The sequence below is a fragment of the Vulpes lagopus genome, chromosome 3 (genome assembly GCF_018345385.1).
Source record: "Vulpes lagopus strain Blue_001 chromosome 3, ASM1834538v1, whole genome shotgun sequence".
Taxonomy (NCBI): domain Eukaryota; kingdom Metazoa; phylum Chordata; class Mammalia; order Carnivora; family Canidae; genus Vulpes; species Vulpes lagopus.
Genome location: NC_054826.1, coordinates 53,046,895 through 53,073,470, shown reverse-complemented (window position 1 = coordinate 53,073,470; position 26,576 = coordinate 53,046,895). Strand labels below are relative to the sequence as shown.

The following is a 26,576-nucleotide window of genomic DNA, read 5'->3' as shown; positions in this document are numbered from 1 at the left end:
AGTGTTGAGACACTCGCTGCTCTGTCTGCTGGGTAACCAGGTCCAGAGAGGTCATTCGGCCTCTAAAGTAAGAATCTGAAATCGAGTATTCCACACTTGTGGCCATTCACCTGCTGGTTTAACTACAGTTAGTTTCCATGCTAGAGGCTAGTCCCTCATTAGGAAGGGTGTTAACCAACAACTCAGACTAGCCACATCCCAAACTGGATGAAGGCAGCTGAATTCCAGAATTCTGTCATTTAAATAGAAGTAATGAGTCTGTTGTTCATGCGTCAAGTGTAAGTTAGCAGGTATGTTCCTTAAGCCCTGCAGTCTAAGTGACCTCACCTAGGAGGAGTGCGGAGAGACTCTGATGCCTTCTCTTTACACTTTGGGGTGATGGGATTCAGAGCATAGGGCCATAAACTACGGTGCTCACCAAATACAGAATACAAAGTGTCTGAACTGTCTTCCCAAGAGCCTGGCAGTAAGAGAGCAAGAGGTAAGTCCAAGGCTGGGTAAGTCCTAAACCTATTCTGGTCCAAACTAGCACCCCAGTCCCTTCCATGTAGTCAGGTCCTCCCGGTGTGGTCTGAGGACCAACTCCCAGGGATTCCCAAGACCCTCTCAGGGAGAGGCCTCAGACCCCCCTCAGGTCCACATGAAGCTCGGTGTTCCCTTGATTTCAGAATAGTACATTGCCTGTGAAGTGGAGGTGGTAATCTAGCTGCCTTCTGTTAAACCAGACATTAAAGAAATTTGCAAATTGTAAAAACAGTGCCACTTTTCTAATTATCTTTTTGGAAAATAGGTCTTTTTTTTTTTTTTTTAATGAATGCCAGTGTGTTACATGTAATGAATTTATTTATTTATTTATTTTGTAAATGAGTAAAAATTCAGAAAAATTTGTCTCAGTTTTTCATCAACAGATTTCTGGGAACATAGTTCTTTGAGGTCCTCAGGTTTTCATGAGCTTCCGTAAAGAGATCCAGAGCCCAAAAAACTTGAGCTTGTCTCACAGCAGTGCTCCGTAGTGTTCCATGGGATACTTAACATTCCTCACACAGGGGCATCTGGCTGGCCCAGCTGGTAGAGTACCTCTTGATCTCAGGGTCATGGGTTTGAGCCCCACGATGGGGGCAGAATTTACTTAAAAATAAATTAAAAAATAAATGTTGCTCATATAAAAGTTGAGCTAGTTTTGTTTGGAAAATATTGGCTTAAAGCACAATTTTTTATTTTAATTGTATGACTTCTCAGAACTTTTATTGTATAAATTGTTAAGGGGATTATAGTATGCTGCATTTCCCAAACACATCTGAGGCCCCAAGGACAAGCCTTTACTGAACATTTCTTAGTTTTCTATGAAACACTTTGGGAAATGATGTATTAGGGAAGGCCAGGCTTGCGGGAGGGTGGCAGACTGGTGAGGACTTTCCATTCCCTAGGGATGGCTCTCAGCAATTAAGGAAATACCCTCCCTGGGCCTCCACTGAGAATCCTCAAATGGAGAGTTTACCTGTTGGCCCGCTTTAGGTCATTAACGAACTCCGCTGATTGCTGGTGCCGGATTTCACTGCTCTTGGTGAGTCTTTCCAAGGCGCTCACCAACTCTTGAACTCTGGCCTTCAACTTCTTTTCTCTGTATTGAGGAGAGACGTGGCATGCTTTGAGTAACCCAACAAGATCGGGGCTATTCCCTTTGGAGTGGTGGCAGAGAGGAGGAAGGTTCAGCTTGCCAAGTCAAAAGGCAGGTACTAAAAAGGTACTAGAGGTACCTCGAGGTCCCCCCAGAACCAGAACATCTCAGCACTGCATTCCTGAAGGCTGATTTGAGCACACGTTCTTTAACGGTAAGGGCCCTTTACAGAGCTCAGATCTCAGTATATGTCACAAAGGAACAAGAGACAGAAAGTTGTAGAATGTGGAATCTGAGCCAATCTAGAAGTTCCTTTCTGCCGTGGGAATACCAAATGCTCAGCAACAAGTGCAGCTTGACACAAAACCTCATCTGGGTTCCACACCCCTCTTTGCCAAGTTGCCAGTAAGCATCTCTTAAATCACTGATTTGAGAAGAGGAGCCTCTGGTCTGGGCGGCCTACCTTGGACAAGTGCCTAGTCAGTGAAATCAACATGATCCTAACTTTGCAAAAACAAAAAACAATAGTGATAGAGCAGAAATTGATACTCTCCTTTTAAAGGTCCTTGGTTCCCCTTTAAAGTACTAAATTAAGGGTGCCTGGGTGGCTCAGTCGGCTAAGCGTCAGCATTTGGCTCAGGTCATGATCCTGGGGTCCTGGGATGGAGTCCTGCATAGGGCTCCTTGCTCAGTGGGGAACCTGCTTCTCCCTCCCCCTCTTGCTATCCCTGTGCACTCTCTGTTAAATACATTTTTTAAAAAATAAAGTACTTAAATTAGATTTGCACTTTGACAGCCTCCCTCCCCCAAGGCTTCAAGTTCCATGGGCTCTTTTTACTCCTGGAATATCCCCAAGTAAGGGGCTTCGGGCTCTGTTACAGGAGGTTTGTAGTGACCAATGGGCTTACTGCCTTCCTCTGATTCCCTCGAGCATAAGACCTGGGCAGGGAAACAGTAACAAGCACCCTCCCTAAAGAGGTCCCCCTGTCCCAGGCACAGTATCCCTGCATAGTCACAGGGCCCTGTGCAGATCTGCTCGCATGCAGCACAATCTCATCTGTTTTATTTAAGCTCAGCAGGCTCCCAAACTGGCATGTAGTCTCTTACCCAAACGTATCCCCAGTGCTGAGCACCACGCCTGGGTGACAGCAGCTCAGTGACAAGAGTTGTTAAAGCAGCTCCAGCACAACTCCCTGAAGGTATCTGATTCCTTGGAGCATCATGAGAAACCAGATTGATGGAAGAAATAACTCTAAAAATGATTCATGAAAGGCAATCTAGGAGTATCTAGCAAAATAAAAAATGAACATACCCCTTGACGAGGCAATCTGATTTCTAGTTTTTCTTACAGGGTGTGTAGGTGTGTAAAGACACATGAGATTACGTGGGTTTACTTCAGTATTGGTTACAACAGCTGAGAATGGGAATCAATTGGGGGACTGGTTAAATTCCGCAAGATATAATGGTTCTATTGAAATACCTGCAGTCATTTTTAAAAAGCTCAGATCAACATACACTGGCATGGAAGAGCATTTGGTAAACAAGTCAAGGAGGCCAGTTTTGCAAAAACAACTAAAAATCTGAATGTGAATGGCTGAGATACTCTAACAATACACCAGAAAGCTACCCACTATTCAACAATGGGTGACTCCTGGAAAGGGGTGAATGAAGGCTTTCCTTTTCTACTTTCCTCACTTCTGCATTGCTTGAAAAGTGTGAGAGCCAGTCTGGATGGTAACACTTCCTGTAGGAGGGTTGGGGGGGGGGGGTGGCCTCCAGGTGGAAGGCTCTCAGGGGTTCAAATGGTTTCGCCCTTCCAGGCTTCTCAAATCTCTTACATTTCTGCCTCCAGCTACTATAAGCTCAAGTCAAGCTTTTCAAGCTCGTTAAAGAACTGCAACACAAAAATCTAGCCTTGCTTTTGTGAGGATGGGGGGCCGGGTTGTGTTTAAATGAAACCTAACAACCAGCTCTGAGTCAGGACTCCTGATTCCTAGCATATCCTCCCACCCACTCTAAGGAAGCCAGAGCCAGAGCAGCTGCAGAGGAATTCCTGAGGAATGTGTCTCTCCTGGGCCCGAGCAGCCACCAGGAAATCTCAGATCTGGCTGCATTTCCTGCTGAAATCCAGAGAGGGACTGTTTTCTAGCAGAAGGGAGAAGGGTCTTGGGAGAGTGGTGCCCTACAGACAGCCCTCTGTTGCTGAGGGAAGGCCAGGAAAACAGGAAGACTTCTCCAGCTTCTCTCTGGCTATAAAGAATGGGGAAGGGGTTTGGGTTCTACGTTTTGTTACTGTTTCGATTCTTTTCTTTCATTCAAAAGTGGATTTAATGATGTAAAGGGAAAAAAAATGTGAAGGGAATTTAAAGTATCACCATGAACTCAAATTCAGAGCACAAACTGCCCAGAACACCCTTTCCCACTCCCCCAGTTACATCCACACTGCTGCCCCACCTGATGAGAGCACAGAAATCCCAGCCTCACCACAAAACAAAGGGTTCCTTTGCCCAGTACCCAGGCCCCTGGAGGATCAGAGGGAACTTTCTGGACCTGGCAGGCTCTAACGGGGGACCCAACCTGGGAAAGTAGGAGAGGCCCTCAAAGACCCTGCCCAACCCAAACCCCCCCTCAGGGGAGGGGGCAGACACCCTGGGAGCTGAGAACTGCCCCCCAGAACTCCCTGGGCCTCAGAAAGGAGATGGAAGCACACTTGTTTGTACAGTGTCCAGGACAGAACTAGGGTGCTGATTTATTTTTTTGAAGATTTTATTTATTCATTCATGAGAGACACACAGAATGAGGCAGGCTCCCTGCAGGGAGCCTGATGTGGCACTGGATCCCAGGACCCCAGGATCACAACCTGCGCCAAAGGCTCAACCACTGAGCGACCCAGGCATCTCCAGGATGCTTATTTATTTAAGAATATGAAGATGAGGCCAAACCTCAAACCTAAACCTAAAATGTGGGTTACTTGACCTGTTTTCATTCGAGTGAGGCAAACACCTAGAGTATGAGTCTTCCCTCCCAAGTGTTGTTCATGGACTGAAACTAAGCCACTTTGAAGGAACAGTGAAAGGGGATTTTACCTCCATTTTGATCTTTGTACTTTTTAATTAAGGTTTTCTTTCCAGGGCAGCCCGGGTGGCTCAGCGGTTTAGCGCCGCCTTCAGCCCAGGGCCTGATCCTGGAGACCCGGGATCGAGTCCCACGTCGGGCTCCCTACATGGAGCCTGCTTCTCCTCCTGCCTATGTGTCTCTCTCTTTTCTCTTTCTGTGTCTCTCATGAATAAATAAAATCTTAAAAAAAAAAAAAAAAAGTTTTTCTTTCCAGCTCGTTACTTAACTCAGACAAAAGATCAACACGCAAAGCATCCCCTGAGGACCTGAAACTATCCCTCAAAAGCAACGACGGCCCCCATGAGCCAACAAGACCCCAAGACCATGATGGATCAGATCTTTAGTGCACAGTTGCACATCCATCCCCACAGACTTCTGTCCCACCTGTTTCTTATCTAGACCTCGGAGTATTTTCAGCACTTCAGAGGCAGCATTTATGATGTTAGTCCGCTGCCTTCCTAGTGTTGGCCTCACTGAAGTAAATTCCTTTCCTGTTTCACCACTTGTCTCTCTTTGGATTTTCTCAGTGCAAGTGGTAGAACCTGGCCTGTTTGGGGGCCCAGGAGCACTTCTGGGTCCTGGTCAGAGCTCCAGATCCACACCTCCTGGAAGGCAGTCGAGTCATGGTGGCCGAGCACCCAGGATGTGGCTGGCCTGAACTCAGATGTGTGCCAGAAGTGTAAATACACCGCAGAATTTAAAGGGTTGGATATGAACAAAAAGAATGAAATATTGATTACAGGTTGAAATGATATTTTGGATATACTGGGCAAAACATTTTTATTTTTAAGTTTCAAATGTTGCTACTAGACCACCATTTAAAATTACCCATGTGGCTTGCATTTGTGTCTGGTGTCCTACCACCAGTGGGCAGCGCTGCTCCGGAGCCAGTGCATGGGTGCAGCACAGCACCAAGGGCCCTGGATTCTGCCTCAGCAGGTTTGGGGTGAGGCCCAGAACCACATTTTAAAAAGCACCCAGGTGATTCTATCTACCAAGCAGACCTGGGAAACTGGTTCTGGCAAAGTGTTCTTCACCTGGTGCCGTGGATGACCTCCATTCAGTCTCAGGAGGCTCTGGACTTAAACATGAACCAACACGCAGGGGCACACTTTCTGGAAGCCTACCGTTTTCCTCAGCTTGAAGTTAGACGGGAATGAAAATCCAGGTCCCTTTGGAACCTCAACCATTTATGTCCTGTTCCTTCTGGTTTCTAGTTGTGATCTTCTTGGCCTTCAGCCGAGAAGAAGTATAGTTTGTCCAGGTAAGGTAAATAAGGCTAACTCAAGCACTTTCCTGGGCTCCACACAGATAAGAGAGTAAAGCTTACCCTATGTGTTCCATTTGCCCCTCCACTGTTTTCTGGAGTGCCCAGGACAGCATAATCCCATCCTCCCTCCTTGTCCTCTGACTCAGAAACACGCCTGCAGTGGCAGGTGGAAAGTCACTGTGGGGTCACACTGCAAGGTCCCCTGGCACCTGCCTGCGCCTGGAGTGGCGTCTCCGGCTCCACCCAAAGTGATGGTTCTTCCAGGGGCCCAAGGGTCCTGCCAACCTCTCTCTGACCACATTGCCAGCGGGTGGTTTTTCTTTTCAAAGACAGCGGCGGGTAGGGTACTGCCTGGGTGGGGTTCGGCCACGGGGCCCAGGAGGTGCAAGGCAGGGCTCTCTGGCCCCCAGGGAGGCGTATGCTATTACCAAGATGAAAAGGCCAGGGCTGGCCAGTAATGGCAAGCCCGAGCACGGTAGGCAGTGCAGGAGCAAGGGGTCGGGGGCTCAAGGGCGCCTCCCGTGGGGCCATCATCAGGCCAAGCCACGGGGGACACGGCCACACAGCCACAAGGCCCGCAATTGCTCATTAGATACAATTACTCATGGAGGGAGCTGTGGGCACAGGTGACTCCTCTGTCCCTCGCCTCCCACATTTAGCCCTATAGGCTGGTCTCCACTGCCACAGCTCATGAGGTCGCCTGGGACCTTGGGATCTGGGGTGCGGGTCTGTCTGGACCTCACTTCCCTGCCTGCAGGCCTTCACTCCCTGCTGCCTGCATTCCAGCTGCACCAGCATCCCCCTGTCTTCTGCACGGATCCTCCCTGGCTGCCGCCTCGAAACCCCAAGTACTGAGGATGCAGGCGGGGATCGTAATTTGTGTCCTATCCTTTCTTTACTTGCCTCTCTCCATTCCCATTTATGCTCCTAAAAACTCTATGTGCTGGAAGCTTCCAACTCATTATGTCCAGGCCTTCCCTTGGATCTCTGGACTTGTCTATTTGACATCTCAACTTAACAGGCATCTTATACTTAACCTGCCTGAAGCAGGACCTTCCAGACCATCCTTCCTCCCGTCAGCGACAGCAACACTGCTACCCAGCTACCCACACTAGTGTTGAGTAAACCCGTCTCCTCCCTTTCCTGGTCCTCCACCTGCCCTCAACAACCCCTGGAGGGCAGTACTACTAGCATTTTGCAGATGCAATTAAGGCCCCAAACAGCTGATTTTAAAATAAGGAGATTATTCTGGGTAGACCTGACCTAGTTAGGTGAGCCCTTAAAAGGCGCTGGGCTCTACTGAGAAGAGATTTAAAGCTGGCAGGGGATCTGATGAGTGGGAAGTTCTCCTTGCTGACTCTCAGGATGGGAGGGGTGGTGAGAAAGGCATGTCAGAGACCTCGTGGGGCCAAGTTCCCACGGGTCAACAACCAGCAAGTAGAGCTTCAGATGAGAACATGGCCCTAAGCAGAGAAGCCAGTCATGCGGTGCCCAGCTTCTAACCCACAGTCACAGGACACTGTAAGCTACTAAATGGGTGTTGTTTTAAGCCACTAAGCTTGTGGTGATTTGTTACACAGCAACAGAACACTAATCCAGGGTAACCATCAGATTTATACCTTACAAAGTCACTTGGTGTGGCTGCAGGACTTCCCCTATTACTGAGGCCTTCTCAGGAGCACACAGATGTGCTTGGGAGTCTCCTGCCTCAAACCAGGTCCCTACACAGCAATCTTCTCTGGCTAGCTTGCCTGTTCTCAACCAACTCCAGTTTGAGTGACTGGTCACCCTGCTGTGAAACATCTCTTCTTGACTCTTGTGTTCTTCCTGCTGGTAGATGTGTCAAGATCTGTCATCGAGGTCTCTGCCTCATGAGTGACTTGCATGCTGGTGCAGGTCTGTGGGCCAGGGAAGGGGGAACGGGAGGCTTCCCATTCTGTCTCTGAACTCTGAGACCCTTCCTCCTGCACTTGCCTGTTCCTGTGTGGGCCAGCTCCCCTCCCAATAGGGCACATCTGGGTCCCCCAGAGCTGGTGTCTCATGACCACACCAGTCAGGTGAGGCCCACTTGCCCCAGATGTCTCCTCGCAGGGATAAGACACACGGCCTCTCTCCAAACAGCAGTGGCTTGTTACTCATCAAAGAGAGAAAAAGATGTCTCTGCAATCCTTTGCCTGACAAGTCGGGCACATTTGGTCCCTGGACAGAGTGGCCACTTTCATGTGTAAAGGCAGCATTTTACAGAATGATCCTGGTGGGCCTGGGACTGAATGCCCCAAGCCGCCTGCAGCAGCAGGGTGGCTGGTCGGTACAGGTGGCCATGGTGGAGCTGGAGCCAGGGCCTGATCTCCTACCAAGTGGGATCCTGCCACATGGATGTGGAATCATCTCAGGTGGTCACCATATCACCAGCCCCCTTCCTTTTTTTTTTTTTTTTTTTTTTAAGATTTTACTTATTCATGATAGACACAAAGAGAGAGGCAGAGGCGTAAGCAGAGTCTGTGGGACTCAATCCCAAGACCTGGGATCATGCCCTGAGCCAAAGGCAGACGCTCAACCACTGAGCCACCCAAGCGTCCCACCAGCCCCCTTCCCAACTCTTTCTTGTCCTCTAGCACTGAAGAGTCCAGCATCCCTACCTTTTAACCAGTATGACCCGGGGGCTGTGTGTTTAGAGGAAGTTTGCCTCCTGACCCCTGGCAGTTCACTTCCCCTCGGCATCTGGTAGACAGATGAGTGGTCATGTACTAGGGGTGCAAAGGTTCCCATCTGCCCACACCAAGCACACTACAGTGGACTGAGTGTTCAGGTGAGCCCACATGAGCAGGCTCAGCTCATAACCATCTGTAAGCACCTGTGCTAGCATGCGGGGGTCCAGCAGAGAAGGTGAAGGCAAGCAATGTCCCCACTGCTTCCCTATGTGACTACTCAGCCTTGCTGTGCCCTGTTCCCATGCCACCCTCATCATACAGAGAACAACACCTGCTCCTCACTGCCTCCCCAGAATATGATGGAGATAAAACAGCCTCTCCTCTCAGCTGTGCTAGGTCCCGAAGGCCGGCTACACAAACACCATGTCACTACAAAGACGACTCATTTCTGAAAATACACTCTCAACTGCATCTTTACAGTTCACTTCCCTGCTGGAAAGGTCATTCATGGAAACAGTAGACTAAGAGCAAGAGAGGGATTTGAGATGAAGAAGGGTTTTGTGGCATGCATCTTGTGCAGAACACAGCAAAGATCAGGTGCCTCAGTAAGAAAACCTGTCCTGTGCAAGCCTGGAAACCTGGTCATCCAGATGGGTTTGATGGTAACACTGGAGCCAGTAAAGTGCAATAATGTTCATGCAAGTGGAGGGAATGGAATCAGACCAGATGGGAGGCACGCAGTAAATGTGTGATTGTCTGGAGTCCTGGTTTGGTTCCAAGCAGAAGGGAGGGCGTTGCTGGGCTGCAAAGGACTGGTGGAAGCTGAAGTCCGGCAAAGTAGCCAGCGGGGAGGCTTGCCTGGGACAGGACCATGACCTAGAACCAGCCACCAGGATGCCACAAGGCACCTTCCAGAGGAGTTTCTTCTCCAGAAAAGGCCACTGCTGAGCCTGTTCCCAAAACCCCTCTCCACTCCTGCTCTTTGAAGCCTGGATGCCTGGGCCTACAACTTTGGTGTTTGCAACCATCTTTTTCTAAGGGAGGAACTATTTCTGAAAATACAGGGCAGATTCCTCAACGGACTCCAACCAGTTTGGTAGTGATTTAAGACCTTCCAAGACGTTAGTTTCCACTTGATTTTTAAACATAAAAACACTCAGCTCTCAGGTGTCTGAATTATGTGCCCTCATGAAATGATTATTCTAGTTCCTCAGCTATATTTACAGTATAATGATGTTATTTTTCTTTCTCCTGTAGCCCTGTGGGTTCTTTCTGGGCTCCATCTCTCTGGGACTGGATCAGAAATCCACAATCACCAACTTACTGGAAGCCCGAACTAATGTGGTCTCTCTGTTTCATCGGTGGAATCCTGCATCCTACTTGTACCAGCAAAGGCCTTGGGGGTTTGGGGAATTTGAAAAATTGAGGGGCTTAATTTACTGATACAATGTCCAAACAGCTCCCAGTTGGACGTGGGGAGTAGATTTGCATCCAGGTTTCTGGCACAGTCATTAGGGTTTGTTGAGGTATTTTCCCTGGGCTACTTTTCTCTTCCCGCCTCAAACCAAGCAATTACAACTTAACCTCATGGCCAGAGGTGCTGGCAATGTAAAAACAGAGTTATTACAACTTGGAAGGAAAGACACAAAGGGACAGTGAGTAAATCAGGAAGGCAGTGAAGTTCCCCCCACAAGGCAGCCTTCCATCCATCCCCAGCTTAGAGGCCACACTGTAACAAACTGCCCAGCTGCATCAGGACAGCAGACTGAGTAGCTACTGTAGCTGGCTTCTCCTACCCCAAATCCCCAGAAATAATGGGAAACCCATTTTTAAATATCCTCAAGCATGTCAGGAAAGCAAGGAGTGTTCTTTGTATACCCGAAACCATGAGCAATCATAAAAAATAAAAGGCAGATTTTTATTCTTCTTGAAAAGGGAAACCACAACTCAAGATGCACAGAGAAGAAAGCTGCTATGAAAGGAGGAAGGGGATTCAGAGGTGATCCAACCAAAGGTGCCAGCCATGCAAGCAGGAGGGGACCAGACACTTGGGCCCATATGCATAGAGAAGTTGTCATCAGCCAGCAGGACAGGAAGCCCAAAAGTTGGGCTTATGACCCCAAACCAAAAGTCACAAAACTTAACTCTAAAAAGAACTCACATGTGAGAAAACAGAGTTAATACAGCAAACAGAAGAACATTTTTAGAATGTATGTAATAAATATCCTCAGATAGCCTCATCTTGTTAAAAAAAGAGGGATAGATTTCATCACCAAAATGAAAAAACTCAACATAGAAGGTACACACCACAATGGGTATAGCTGGGAATGAATTCGTGGGCTGGAAAGATGAGACAAAGAACCTTTCCAGAATAGCTACGTGAGCTCCTATACATTTGAAACGTTAACTGGTTTAATCTGAGATGTGTTGTAAGTGTAAAATACATACCAGATTTGAAGACTTGGAAGAAGAAAAATGAGAAGGAAGAAAAACGATCTTATACATCAGTATAAGATACTGTTAGATAGATACATAAGTATAAGATACTGTTTAAAATACAGTATTTTTTAAAAAAATACTGATTATATATTGAAATGGTATTTTGGATACACTGGGTAAATAAAATAAATTAGAGTGGATTTACCACTTTCTTTTTACTTTTTTTTTTTTTTTTTTAAGTAGGCTCCATTACTAGCATGGAGCCCAACACAGGGCCCTGAACTCACAACCTAGAGATCAAGACCTGAGCTGAGATGAAGAGTCAGACGCTTAACTGACTGAGCCACCCAGTCACCTTCCTTTTACTTTTTGAATTTGACCACTAGAGAATGTGAAATCTCCCAGGTGGCTTACATTCTGTGCCTACTGGACAGCATTACAAAAGGATGGTGGGATGATGCAAATTATGATGGGGGAGACAGATCCGGGTGGGTCAGTGTGTTTCTCCTTGCAGAAGGAAAGGAAGAAGGGAGGGGAAGAAACACTGACACTAGAGGAAAAATGTCCAGGACTCAATAAATACACACATAGGCCTTCTGATTGGGAAGAGCCAGTGATGTTGAAAGGAAGTGTTGCCACCAAGTTGGGTATGAGACAGAGATGACTGTTGGATCATCACCATTTAACACTGTCCTGAAGTTCTAGTCAATGCAAGAGCATGACAGAAAAGCAAAGAGTGAGACATCTTCTACTTGCAGGTGAAACGACTGCCTATATGCTCTCCCCGTCACTCCCTTTCAACAAGCCTGGCACCAGCAGGGCCTCTTCTTCATGTTGATCCTCCCAGGCCTGGGGAAAAGTAGAGCATATCAACCCCTGCTCCTTCCCTGTGATGACCCACAAAGAGCTGACATGGGCAGCCAAGAGAAGTGGGAATGCATTGCTCACCAGGGCCGCGGGACTGGTGCTTACCTACGGATGGCGCTGGCGAACTCTGCAGGCAGCTCGCTGTCGCTACACGTTGTCCTCAGTTCAGCCAATGACAGAGCTGGAGAGGCAGCATCAGCACATTCCTGTGGACAGCAGACACATTCTGGTTAGCCCTGGAGCCAAGCCTGAGTGCACCTTGGAAGCGTAAGACAGCTCTGCTCCACTTATCAGGACTTTTGTAGGCGTGCTGTAGCCTTTTGTAGGCTGCTGGTGGGTAATAGGGACTCCCAGTATGCTCTGAGCACTCCACACATGTCCTCCCTGACTTGATCATCATGGTGACCCTTTGAGGCAAATACTATCATTATCCCCATTTACTAAGGAGAAAACTAAGGCACAGAGTAGTTATGTTGCCCCAAGTCATCAGCTAGGACATGGTGGAACCAGGATTCAAACCCAACTCAGAGGGCTACAGATCTGTGCTCTTCACCACTGGGTTAAGCTTGTGATTCATAAAAGACAAGTAGGAAATACACCTGAGTGTCTTTGTCCCTTCCCCCCACCCACTTCTTGGGAGAAGATCAATCTTTTCTAGATTTAGGAGCTTTAGTGGGTTCAGTGTAATCTTCTAGAAAACCCAGGAAAAAGGGAAGAAAACAGATGTGCACCCTCTGTGTGTGGATTTTTTAAAAGAGAGAGAAGAGAAAGAGAGACTGGGGAGGGTGGGGTGGGTGGGGTAGTGGGGCAGAGGGAGGAGGAGGAGGGGCAGGGGGGAGGGAGAGAGAGAATCTCAAGCAGGCTCTACACCCCATGTGGAGCCTGATGCAGGGCTTCAAACAGAGCTCCATCTCATGACCCTGAGATCATGACCTGAGCCCAAAGCAAGAGTTAGAGGCTTTAACTGAGTCTCAGAAGACTCCATTTTTTTTTTTTAATTGAAGTAATTATACTTGTAACTTGACAAGTTACATTCATTTCAGTTGTGATCCCACTCACATCTAACCTTGGACAGGAATTTTGATGTCATCTAAACCCAATCATTTCATTTTATAGATGAGGAAGTGTCAGAGCCAGAACTCTTAAATCCTTTTTTTTTTAAACAAGGAGATTTTTTTAAAAGATTTTATTTGTTTATTCATGAAAGACAGCGCGCGCGCGAGAAAGAGAGAGAGAGAGAGAGAGAGAGAGAGGCAGAGACATAGGCAGAGGGAGAAGCAGGCTCCATGCAGGGAGCCCGACATGGAACTCGATCCCGGGGCTTCAGGATCACACCTTGGGCCAAAGGCAGGCACTAAACCGCTGAGCCATCCAGGCATCCCAGAACTCTTAAATCCTAAACTGAATCCGGACTACTCATAAAGCAACCATCATCACCATTGGAGCACTCTACTTTCCCCGTCTGTGCAGACAGAGGGCAATGGCTGTGCTGCATAATCCAGTGGCCCAAAGGGTGCTCATCTGACCACTTGCCCAGCAAACATGTGCTGAGATCTTCAACAACCCAGGCTTGAGAATAAAAAGCTTGTGGTCCATCGCAGAAGATGGAATATAAACAGAAAGTTGTATCTCGATGGGATTAGAACCACAAGGAAGTATAAAGTGAGTGCCAGAAGGCCAGATGACAGGAGGTCACAGGGTCTCCCTCAGCCCACTCTGGTACAGGAGGACTACACCCAGGGCTCTATGCAGCAGCACTGCCAGCCTCTGCACACCTCTCTCTGCTGTGTCCTCTGTCTACACTCCCCACCCTTCTCTGTCTTGGTCCTGCAGACCCAAGCCTCTTCCACAGGTCCCTGGCATCTGTTTTGACCCTAATGCCCTCTCTCTTTTCTTTATGCATCAGCTCCCATATGATGTTAACATTTCATAAGAGTCCTTAAAGGGCAGCTTTGTATCACCTGGTGCCTCTCACTGAACATGTCTGGTAGGATCCACTGCATAGAGACAAGAACTGCAAAAGCTGAAAGCAGCCTGGGTAAGACTTGGGACCCAGCTTGTTGGCTGGAGGGAAGTTTTAAAGGCAGCACAACATCCACCCTGTAGAGCCACAGTGGATGTCCTACATCCAAACCTTGCCTGCTACCTGTTTCCATAAGGCCTAAAGGCTAAGTATTGTTTTTCTATTTTAAAAAATCATGAAAAAAAGAGTATTTTGTGATGAGTACAAATGCTATGAAATTTCAGTGTCCATAAATTAAGTGTTGTTAGAACACAGCCCACACCTCTTTGTGTCTACACTATGTGTTCACGCTGCAGGTCTAGAACAGCAAAGTTATGTACTTGCAGAGGAGTCTGTGTGACCCGAAAGCTGTAAGATAATGGCTTCTGGCTCTTCACAGTTTGGCAACCCCTCCTACATACAGACTGCCTGCCTCATTTACTGACAGACAAGGCGAAATGAATAGCCCAGAAGGGAGATTTCATTGAACTAGTAGATGGACCTGATATTTGAAAGACAGGATAATCAGCTTACAATAATTTCATTACTTAAACACCACAACGTACTCTTAGAAAGCTTCTTACTTGAATGTAAAAAAAAAAAAAAAAAAAGGAAATAAAACCATCTGGCTTTTTCCATTAGATTTCTGTACTTTGGGGCAGCCCAGGTGGCTCAGTGGTTTTAGCACCGCCTTCAGCCCAGGGTGTGATCCTGGAGACCCGGGATCGAGTCCCACATTGGGCTCCCTGCATGGAGCCTGCTCCTCCCTCTGCCTGTGTGTCTGCCTCTCTCTCTCTGTCTCTCATGAATAAATAAATAAAATCTTAAAAAAATATATTTCTGTACTTTGAAGTCATTCCACAAAACACAGTGTTTCCCCCAGTCAAAATAAACACCAAGAACTAGGAGAAAATGCTCAGCTTGTGGGCCTTCTGGCAAGAGCTCAGTGAGTCCATTTCTACCACACCCTAAGAACACACTGGAGCTCTGTCCCAGAGAGACTGCTAGCAGACTCAAATGGCTATACAAAGACTTTTAAGGTGTTGGCATGGAAGGGGAAACCCCATTATCTTGAGCCCCAGATATTACCACATGAAACTCTTCATAGACTGCTGCCCACCTGGGCTCCTCTGGCTGGGGGCAGATGGTTTCATGGTTTCACTCTCACAGTGACCTCTCCTAAGCCCAGACTGGGGCACATCATGCCCTGCTGCAGAGCCTTCAGTGATTTCTCATTGTCCTCAGGACAACACAGCCACCTGACCTCTTTAGCCAAGTACCAATTCCTCTTCCCCCTGGGTCTTTGCTCTTGGCATTCTATTGGCTTACAGGGAACTGACTTCTCTGCCTCAACCCTCTTCGTCAGGCTGGCTGCCACACTCTACTGGCTCTGAGTCCAGGAAACCTATCCCAGATCTCCACATCTGGGCTCTGTCTTGGGCCCGTGGCCTCCCATCGTGCTAGGAATTGATCCTTGGTCTTAGGTCACTGTTTGACAAATCCTCTGTTTCCCCATCAGTGTTCCTCTCTCTGGAACAGAAACTCCTGGAGCTGCCTCTAGCACCTCATCAGGACCAGCTCCCACCTATTACATGAATGGATGATGAATGAGTAGCCAGGTCTTGGGAGAGATGGCCCAGTTGGGTGCCATGACTGTGAACTCCCTTAATTCCTCTGCTAGTGCGAGGTAGAGTATAGCTGTGGCCCTTTGAGAAGCACATTCGGCAGTTCTCAGCTGTTTGGGGAGTGACTACTCACTGCCACACCAATCAGCAAGTCGCATTCTTTACAGGTATGAAACTCTCCCAGAGACTCCCTGCCTTTGGGCTGTAAGAAGCCACTCCTGAGATAGGCAAGTCAGCGTGTGCCCTGGATCCTAGGCTGGAAACAAACTGGGGTCAGGAGAAGCTAGCATTTATTAGGAACAGGAAGTATGATGCAGAGTACAGAATGTCAGTACCCTGGGACAAGGGATGTAATTCTTCTGGGTCCTGAATACTTCAGAAAAAGACTTCTGGGCTCATGGGAGTGTGAGACGGCAAGATGACATCACCTGTCAGCCCACGCTCTGGGACACACTGTGTCTGATCCAGGGCCTGCCTTCCTCCTCATCTGCCTCGGAGGCTTCCTCCTTCCCCCATGCCAGACGTTTGAAATGCCAACAGAAGCTGAGGTGCCAGCATGAATGAGACAAGGACGGCGGTTAGCCAAACTGGGTTAAATCCCGATTCTGCCATTTATTAGCAGCAAGACCCCTCGTCTCTTGTAGGCCTTATCTCCCTCGCATAAATGGGGACACCTCCTCCTTAGAGCTGAGATTTATAGGAGGCCAACAAACGCAATCATCAGCACAGATGTGACCAGCAGGCCACAGGCGATGGTTGCCATGCCAGGCAGGGGGGCCAAGAAGGCAGGCCGACGTCAGGTCACTGGGCGACAACACAGGTGACTCCCTGGATCAGACTGTGGCACACGAAAATGCTTTAACTCGTTTCTAAAGTGGGATTTTTTTAAAGTGGGTTTGGTTTCTTTGCACTCAAATGTTACCTTCTTTAAGATATCTAGAAAGGGGAAAACCTGGGTGGCTCAGTGGTTAAGCGTCTGCTTTGGCTCAGGACATGATCCCAGGATCCTGGGATCAAGTCCCGTATCAGTGTCCCTGCAGGGAGCCTGCTTCTCCCCTGCCTGTGTCTCTGCTTCTCTCTGCGTGTCTCTTATGAATAAATAAATAAAACCTTAAAAAAAAAAAAAAAGATACCTAGAAAGGCTTGCAGTTCCCATGCGAATAAGGAAATTGAGGCTGTGGGGCAGTTCCCATGCAAATAAGGAAATAAGGGTGGTGGTGGTGACCAGGTGGGAGGTAAGGGCAGAGGCTGGAGGTTCCCCGCGTCCCTGCTCCTACCTTGCCAGGCTTGTCTTTGCCCCCACTGCTGGTGGAGCTCAGTGAGCGTGTGCGCTGCTCCTTCTGTTCCTCCACTTCAGACTTCAAGTGCTCAATATGTACCAGGTAGGCCTGCTCCTGGGCCTCCCGCGTGCTCAGCTTCAGCTCCAGGGCCTTCTTCTCCTTCTCCAGTAGGTAGAGCTGAGCCTTCAGCTCGGCCATCTCCTCCTGCGGAGCACAGATGCTATGAGGTCCCTGTGCAGTGAGAGCAGAACCACACATGGAAAAGCAGGCACATGGTGAGGGGTCTGAGACTGTGACACACACACCTGCAGTGGGGTTACCACTTCGCAGGTGGGACAAGATGCTGGGGAGGAAGGAGATAAGCCAGCTGTCTCTGCCATCTAAAGGACTGATGTGTGGACAAAGGCCTGTGCTCTGTCACTCTTTGGACCAGAACGGAGATAAAGGGGAGCTACAGGCAAGCAGGCTTGGTTCACTGTAAGAGAAACTGTTACAACAACCAGAACACACCTCCCCCACCACTCCTTGCCACCCTCAATGGGCAGACCTGTCTGTTGGAAACTGGTTTCCCGGCATGTGTAGGCCATGCTCTATTAGTCAAAGAGGTTGGGAAGGGGGATGGTCCACACAAAGCTGTGTCTGACCAGCTCCCTTTTGATTCCCATTTCCTTTTCCCTTTTCCATGGGCTCAATCCACATACTCAACCCTCCCCAGTGGCCCCTTGGCACCCCGCGGCTGAGCCAGGTGAATGGGGTGCACCCATAGCAAGGGTATCATCTCAGCTTTTTAATCTACTTCAGGAGGCCCAAATGACATCAATGGAAACAGAGTCCTTCACAGGTGACTGCTCATCAGATCAACTCCCCAAAGGGTCTTAGAGAACTCCAACTAGAGTTTTCTGGGGGCAAGTGAGTAAGAAGTAACACCAAAACTGGAAAATGCTGGCTTGGGACCAGGAGCCAGATAACAATAGCCATCAGCATTTACTGAGCATGTAACACTGTATTAGATGCTTACATCATTTAATTATTCCAACTTGAGGGAGGCATTTTTTTTTATTGGAGTTCAATTTGCCAACATATAGAGTAACACCCAATGCTCATCCCATCAAGTGCCCCCCTCAGTGCCCATCACCCAGTCACCCCCACCCCCTTCCACCACCCCTAGTTCGTTTCCCAGAGTTAGGAGTCTCTCATGTTCTGTCTCCCTTTCTGATATTTCCCACTCATTTTTTCTCCTTTCCCCTTTATTCCCTTTCACTATGTTTTATATTCCCCAAATGAAGAAGACCATATAATGTTTGTCCTTCTCCGATTGACTTATTTCACTCAGCATAATACCCTCCAGTTCCATCCACATCGAAGCAAATGGTGGGTATTTGTCATTTCTAATGGCTGAGGAATATTCCATTGTATACATAGAGCACATCTTCTTTATCCATTCATCTTTTTTTTTAATATTTTATTTATTTATTCATGAGAGACACAGAGAGAGAGAGGCAGAGACACAGGCAGAAGGAGAAGCAAGCTCCATGCAGGAAGCCTGATGGGGGACTTGATCCCAGCACTCCAGGATCACACCCTGGGCCAAAGGTAGGCACAAAACCGCTAAGCCACCCAGGGATCCCCTCCATTCATCTTTCGATGGACACCGAGGCTCCTTCCACAGTTTGGATATCATGGACATTGCTGCTATAAACATCGGGGTACAGGTGTCCCGGCATTTCACTGCATCTGTATCTTTGGGGTAAATCCCCAGCAGTGCAATTGCTGGGTCGTAGGGCAGATCTATCTTTAACTCTTTGAGGAACCTCCACACAGTTTTCCAGAGTGGCTGCACCACTTCACATTCCCACCAACAGTGCAAGAAGGTTCCCCTTGCTCCACATCCTCTCCAACATTTGTTGTTTCCTGTCTTATTAATTTTCCCCATTCTCACTGGTGTGAGGTGGTATCTCATTGTGGTTTTGATTTGTATTTCCCTGATGGCCACTGATGCGAAGCATTTTCTCACGTGCTTGTTGGCCATGTCTACGTCTTCCTCTGTGAGATTTCTGTTCATGTCTTTTGCCCATTTTATAATTGGATTGTTTGTTTCTTTGGGGTTGAGTTTAATAAGTTCTTTATAGATCTTGGAAACTAGCCCTTTATCTGATACGTCATTTGCAAATATCTTCTCCCATTCTGTAGGTTGTCTTTTAGTTTTGTTGACTGTATCCTTTGCTGTGCAAAAGCTTCTTATCTTGATGAAGTCCCAATAGTTCATTTTTGCTTTTGTTTCTCTTGCCTTCGTGGATGTATCTTGCAAGAAGTTACTGTGGCAGAGTTCAAAAAGGGTGTTGCCTGTGTTCTCCTCTAGGATTTTGATGGAATCTTGTCTCACATTTAGATCTTTCATCCATTTTGAGTTTCTCTTTGTGTATAGTACAAGAGAATGGTCTAGTTTCATTCTTCTGCATGTGGCTGTCCAATTTTCCCAGCACCATTTATTGAAGAGACTGTCTTTTTTCTAGTGGATAGTCTTTCCTCCTTTGTCGAATACTAGTTGACCATAAAGTTGAGGGTCCACTTGTGGATTCTCTATTCTGTTCCATTGATCTATGTGTCTGTTTTGGGTCAGTGCCACACTGTCTTGATGACCACAGCTTTGTAGTACAACCTGAAATCTGGTATTGTGATGCCCCCAGCAATGGTTTTCTTTTTTAATATTCCCCTGGCTATTCGGGGTCTTTTCTGATTCCACACAATCTTAAGATTATTTGTTCCATCTCTCTGAAGAAAGTCCGTGGTATTTTGATAGGGATTTCATTAAACGTGTAAATTGCCCTGGGTAACATTGACATTTTCACAATACTAATTCTTCCAATCCATGAGCATGGAATATTTTTCCATTTGAGGGAGGCATTACGAACATCTCTATACACGGACAGGAAACTGAGGCACGCAGAGGGAAATCCACCTGCCCACAATTACTGCATAAATTGTAAGCCAGGCTATCTGGCTCTTAACCACTAAGCTATTATAGTCCCTCCCTCAAGGTGAGCCCATGCATGACTCTGGTCATGTGATTCTACCACTACATGACCAGATCAGTCTTCCCAGCTACCTCTGTGATCTTACTGAGAAAGATGATCTCTTAGGGGCACCTGGGTGGCTCAGCAGTTGAGCGTCTACCTTTGGCTCAGGTCATGATCCCAGGGTTCTGGGATCGAGTCCCGCGTTGGGCTCCCTGCATGGAGCCTGCTTCTGCCTGTGTCTCGGCCTCTCTCTCTCTCTGTGTCTCTCATGAATAAATAAATAAAATATTTAAAAAGAATTCTTTCTGATTCACTGCCTTGAGAAGAATTCACCAAGGTCACAGATTCTAGTTAACTCTGAGCTGACCCTTTTGAGGTAGTAAGCCACAGGCCTGGTATGTTCTTCTGGATAAGCTAGGCCTGGAGTGTAGATGTTCTCACTCTCCCGTGTAGGGAAATACCTAGAGGGCACCCACTATGACTTGTAATATTCAGATCAGGGCCACGGGACAGAGAGGTGGTGGCACTGGACATGTAGAAGGCAATGTGCTCAGTGACTACTCAAAAGCAGCACCCAGAACTTCCCTAAAGATGAAATATAAAACTAGAATGAAAGGTGTTTTCATATACTGAGGCCTTCTCATCTTTTGCCATCAGAAGCAGGATTCTGAAGGTTCTGGCAACACTGCATACTGAGCTAATGGGAACGTCACACACAGAACATATAAATGCAAGCTTGAAAGAAGGTAAAATGAATCCATGGGTGCCAGAAATGAAGAAGGAACTCTGCCCAAGAGGAAAAGCAAGGTGGCCACAATACAGGCCAATAGAGTTTCAGATCACTATGGAGGCCTGAGGGCCTGTGCTTTGAGCACCTGTGTTAAGGGCAGGGCAGAGAGCTTGAACAGAGACCCCCTACATTAACCAGGACTCTCAAAGTACTGCGTAGAGTAAAAGGCTAGAAGACTTCCTTTTTGGAGATGTGGTGAGGAAACTTAGCCCTCATGGTCTGGGTGGGAAAAGGGAGAAGAGCCTTTTTTAAGGAATCAGAGCCACAAAGCTGTCCTATGTAGATGTGAAACAGGAATCTTCAGCCAAGAATGTAAAGAATGTAACTGGTCCTAAAACTCTGAAACCCATGGGTCCCAACAGATCCATGTACAGAAGCACTCTATAGGCATATCTAAAACCCTGGACCCGTGAGACCCCGTAGAAGACACAATCTCCACTGAAGATGGGCTGGTACATACCCTGCCCCCAAACCACACAAAGAGAAAATGGAAACAAATCATGTGAGATAGAATCAGCATTTGCGAGAATCAGAGAAAACAGATGGAACACTAGAAAATAAATATCTAAAACAAAGAGAGGAAGGAGGGTCACCATGGAAAGATAGGATATTCCAAAAAGAAGAGTAGATTTGAAAAGGAATCAAGTAGGTCATCTAGGAATGAAAAGGTGTTTACTAAAGATCATGCACAAGAAGTGAAAAACCCAGAAAACCTGAGTTTCTCAGCAACCATATCCTAGAATGAAATGGTGAAACCCAACATAATCTGCTGCTAGTGGTTTTGGAATGGGTGCGCACATCCCCTTGAGCATAACGCATAGGAAAGGGAGGGAACTCTGATGTGTATCCTTTAAAAAAAACCTCAGAGGAAGGTAAAGAAGCCAGAAAATCAGCACTGGTTGCCTCTGGATCATATTATAGGTTATTTCTCTCCCAGCTTTTTATTACTGCTCTTCTATTTTTTAAATTTGAATTAATTTGAGAGATACAGTGAGAGTGAGAGAGAGAAGAAAAAGGGGAGAGAAAGGAGAGATACTTAAAGCAAGCTCCACACAGTGCAGAGCTCAAAGCAGGGCTCGATCTCATGACCCTGAGATCATGACCTGCGTCAAAATCAAGAGTCAGAAGCTGGGATCCCCGGGTAGCTCAGTGGTTGAGCGTCTGCCTTTGGCTCCTGGTATGATCCTAGAGTCCTAGATTGGACTCCCTGCAGGGAGCCTCCTTCTCCCTCTGCCCATGTCTCTGCCTCTCTCTCTCTCTCTCTCTCTCTCTCTCTCTCTCTGCGTGTCCTCTAATAAATAAATAAATAAAATCTTAAAAAAAAAAAAGAGTTGGAAGCTTAATCAACTGAGTCACCCAGGTACCCCATTTCTGCTCTTTTAGACTATTTCCATGAGGTATACACATTTTATTTTCAAATAGCAAAGGGATTATTTTATTCCACCAAGAACGTCTTTCCTGGCCACAGTAACTGGAATTTATCACACACGTTGGCTTGAATATAAAAAGGAAATCCTTTAGTCTTTAGCCAAATGAAACATGATGATTGGAACACAAAACAAGAGGGCAGCTTTACAGCTCAGGCCGCAGTGTGCAAAGGACCACAAACAGGGCTCCTTATTGGGGAAAAAGGCACTGTGATGATGGACCCAGTGCCCAGCTCATGGGCAATGAGAGGAGAAATCAGCCAAGGTGGCATAAGGATTCCACAGAGGGAACAGAAGTCAGGGTCTGAGCTGAGTGGGTGGGACATGGTAAGCCAGCTCAGAAGCAAAAGGCTGATTCCTAATCTGCTGCCATCATCTGAAGTCTTTCTAGGACTCAGCCAGACTCAACACTGAGCAGCCACCAGGGACAGGAACATATCGAGCAAGTGACCCAAGTGCGTTGGGTTGACCACTGCTGTGGCTCCTCTTTCCTCTCCAGATGTGGGTTAACCAGAGAGGGGGTGCCAGTCTCTCCCAGAGACAGTGCTGGTTCCAACAGGAGACACCAGTTACCAGCTATTAATTCAGCACTTCCTTGACCACCTGGCCCAACAGACCTGCCTCTGGTCTCCTCAGCTGGGTTCTGTCCCTGAGAGCTCCTCCCTCATGTCTCAACACCTGGCAGCCAGAGACACTGCACAATCCAAGACTGAGCAAATCAGGCCTTTGTGCACAGGAGAGTGGGGTTTGGAGAGCTCCCAGAACACGGCTCCCAGCTCTCCCTCCCCAAGCTAGCAGGCCGGGCTGCAGGAGCAGCCCTTCCAAGTGCCCACCTCTGCCACAGTCCTGCTGAGAGCTGCTCGCAGCCCTACAGGACCATGCTCTTGGCGAGTAGTTATTCTGTTTCCACTTCACCTGGGTACACAATACAGTACACTCGGATCTCAACTTCCTGGAGTTCTTGCAGACGCCACAGGTTAAGGATGGTCCTCTGACACTGCCTTCACTTTACTTCACCCACCAGCCACGAGTAGTGGGGGGGTCCCCAGGCCACTTGCACTTCTCACCCAACTCAGGGGCTTGCACAACTTACTCAAGACCAAAAGCTTGCTAGACTCAGGAAAGCATGTAACAAAGATGACAGTTTTACCACGGGGCATGCGCACAGGGGTGCCTGGAAGAATGCTGAAAGCAGATCTTTTATGAGCCTTGGTGTCCAGGGCTTTTACTTTCATGACTGGCCACAGCTGGTTAAATCACTGGCCACACAGAGGAACTCAATCTGAAGCGTTCCTCCCCTCCCTGGAGGTCAAGGTGCTCAAAGTCCAATCCTATAATCACACACTGGATCCTTCCAGTGACAACTCTTATGCTGCCCCTTTCAGGGGTCCCACCAGGTGTGGCCTCATTAGCACAATAAAGACACTGCTTTCACTCAGGAAATGACAAGGGTTTTGGAAGCTCTCAGCAGAAGTGGGGAACACTACCAGATATATTCTTCATCACACCACAGCTGTCTTCTAAGCAGGCACTCAGCAGAGTAGGGCCGAGGGCTCGGCAACCCCTGGCCAGAAACATGCAAGGTGTGTCTTACTGAAGGGATGGGCACCAGCTTTCCCAAAGCTCCCCCTGCTTTACAGATGCCAACAGAGAACTGAGCAGGCTGGGTGAACAGCCCAGGGTCTTGTGAGGAAGCACCGATGTGAACAGCACTGGCATCCCTCACCGGAGGGTGTCATGATCCAGGCGGGCTCCATGAGGCACGGAAGGACAAGGGTGTCAGTAAACCGGGACTCTGCTCCAAGTTCTGCACCTGCCCTCGTCCTGTCCTCCCCTACTCCACGTGAATGTCAGCATTAACCCAAGAAGCACCATCAGCTGCTGGAGATTAGAGGTCCTTTTACAGGAACAGAGGCTGCTCCAGCCTGTAGGGATCTGATCTGAGAGTGTGGTGTCCCAAAGTTGAGCTGAGACACCCTGAGGCATTCTCCAGAGTGCAACTGACCCCCTCTGGGGTTGTGTCCAGTCCAGGGGACCCCAGATACACTGAAAGGCATCCTGTCTACAAATGCAGCTCTGGCTGTCCTCCAGGGGGAAGTGACTGAACCCGGACCAGGTTGATTTGTCATCTTTGCCGACCTGCTTTTGAGGGTCCCTTCCCTATCTCCTCCTGATGACATCACAGCACATGCACTCAGGGCTCCACTGTCCCCCCGCCCCGCCATGGTACCTTCATGGCCATCAGCTCTTGCATCAGCACAGCATTTTCCAGGTCCAGACGCTGGCTGTCCCCCCGGGGCTTAACGTCGTAGCTGAGGGGATCGATGTGGATACTCTCTAGCTCCAGCATGGTCAGCTTGACCGCCGCCCTGTCGTTCTTGAGCTGCTGGATGTAATCCTTCAGCCTCTGCTCATCTTCTTTAGTAAACTCGGTGTCACAGCTACTGGCTGTGGAGCTAGTTGTGCTGAGGAGACAGAAGAAAATAATCTATCACGTTTCCCAGCCACAGCAAACATGTCTTCTTCCTGACTCTTCTCCATAGTCTATCTCCCCAATAGTGTTTGATGGTAATCCCCCCATCCCCGCACCTCCAAAAAAAGGGCATTCTTCATGGCATGGTACACTGATACCACATTTTAGGAGAGAAATAAGTCTGAAGAACAACAGAAATGCTTGGACCCTCCTTCAACACAACACATGGACTCTAAAAATGAATTCTAAGGAAATAATTCCATAGAAGCACCCAAGATACAAAATGTTTCATGGCATGGAGGATTTAGTTAATTATGGTACATTCCAAAAAAAAGGGACAGTATATGGATATTACAGTAATAATTATGACATGGTGGAAGTATTTAAAGTGGAGAAATAGGATAAAAGTAGTATCTGATTAAAAAATAGGTGTACATGTAGACAGACTTAAAAAAGAGAATACATTAGGGAACAAAGTTGAATAACACAATACCTATGGTGTGATCTATAGATGTGTGTGTGTACATCTACCCACTGGTACACACCAGGAGGGTCTAGGACTGGGGCAGGAGCTGGAAGGTGCAGTGGGAAGAGGTGTACTGTGAAACAAACCCCACCTGTGTGTACTGCTACTGTGACAACTTAGAAAGCAGGACTCCCCCACCTCCATGCCATTCCTCCTGTGTCACGGCTGAATGTAACATCCACCAAAGGGACTGAGGCTCACCCAAGGGGCCCTTAGAGGCCCGTGCTGAATGGTGATAGCTGCTAGATCTGAGGAGTACCTAGCATGAACCCTGAGAACATGGCAGCCCATGAAAGTTTCTGTGGGACCCAGGCCATCATGCCAGGGGGACACCACAGGAAAACCAAGGCTCTGGCTCTTAAGAGGGCTCTGGCTTTTTCCGGCAATGGGCAGCCTGCTCCCACTGGCTTGGAATGAGGCACTACACCCAATCAGTCCTCATGCATCTGAAACCAGTGTGGGTCTACAGTTTTTGTGGACCTATACCAGACCGGCCTATACTTGATGTAGCCCTCGGGGCTCTGGCCTTGAAAGATGGGAGAAAAACAAGCAGGGGCTCATTTAACTCTCATCAAAACAGGCCAGGTTGGCATTATCAATACTGTCATTACAGATTTGGCAACTGAGGCTCAGAGACGTTAGGTAGCTTGCCTGGTCATGAGGCTGGACACTGGTACACCTGGACTTGGGCCATGGTCTTCTCATTCCTCAGCCCCACCCTTCCAAGATTCTCATTGCTAGAAGCTATGCCAGGAGCAAGGAGTGGTCTCCATTGGCTGCTGGCTGCCAGAGGCCCAGGCCTTCCCTCCTTCCCTCATCCTGGAAGGGGTAACAGTCCTGGGACTCCAATTCAGTAGATGCAATTGCCCCATCACCTAGGTGTGACCAAGGACCATTCCACTCTTATGTGTGTGATGCATTATCTAGAAGATAAGGGTTTTTGTGGAGACAAGGGTGAGGAGACGTGATGAGCTGGAGCTCTACCACTTAGCTGGCTGTGCACAGAAGGAAGGAAGACAATATCCTAGGACCTGGGTGATCGTTAAGTCAGAGAACGTCGGAGGGGGAGGGGCAAGATGGCGGAGGAGCAGGGTCTCCAAGTCCCCTGTCCTCAACAAATTACCTAGAAAACCATCCAATCATCCTGAAAATCTACGAATTCGGCCTGAGATTTAAAGAGAGACCAGCTGGAACGCTACAGTGAGAAGAGTTCGGCTTCTATCAAGGTAGGAAGACGGGGAAAAAGAAATGAAGAAACAAAAGGCCTCCAAGGGGGAGGGGCCCCGCGAGGAGCCGGGCTGAGGCCGGGGCGAGTGTCCCCAGGACAGGAGAGCCCCGTCCCGGAGGAGCAGGAGCTGCACCGACCTTCCCCGCGGAAAGGGGCCTGCAGGGAGGTGGAGCAGGACCCAGGAGGGCGGGGATGCCCTCGGGCTCCCTGGGACAGTAACAGAGGAACTGCGCCCCGGGAGATGCG

At 48.1% G+C, this 26,576-nt stretch overlaps 1 protein-coding gene across 8 annotated transcripts in view; it reads right to left on the bottom strand.

Annotated features, from left to right (window-relative positions):
• The window catches only part of MCC (MCC regulator of WNT signaling pathway), a 309,780-nt gene that overhangs the window by 23,489 nt on the left and 259,715 nt on the right, over positions 1-26,576 (bottom strand). For 7 of the 8 annotated variants that reach the window (XR_005986779.1, XR_005986780.1, XR_005986781.1 and 4 more), the window contains 4 exons: positions 24,334-24,568; positions 16,867-17,100; positions 12,068-12,168; positions 1,499-1,621 (listed from right to left, as the gene is read on the bottom strand). Coding sequence is in view for 5 of the 8 variants with exons in the window: in XM_041748456.1 (XP_041604390.1) it covers positions 1,499-1,621; positions 12,068-12,168; positions 16,867-17,100; positions 24,334-24,568 (693 nt within the window). In the remaining 3 variants the exon portion in view is untranslated. The remainder of the gene's footprint in view (positions 1-1,498; positions 1,622-12,067; positions 12,169-16,866; positions 17,101-24,333; positions 24,569-26,576) is intronic. The other variant, XM_041748454.1, reaches the window with a different exon arrangement.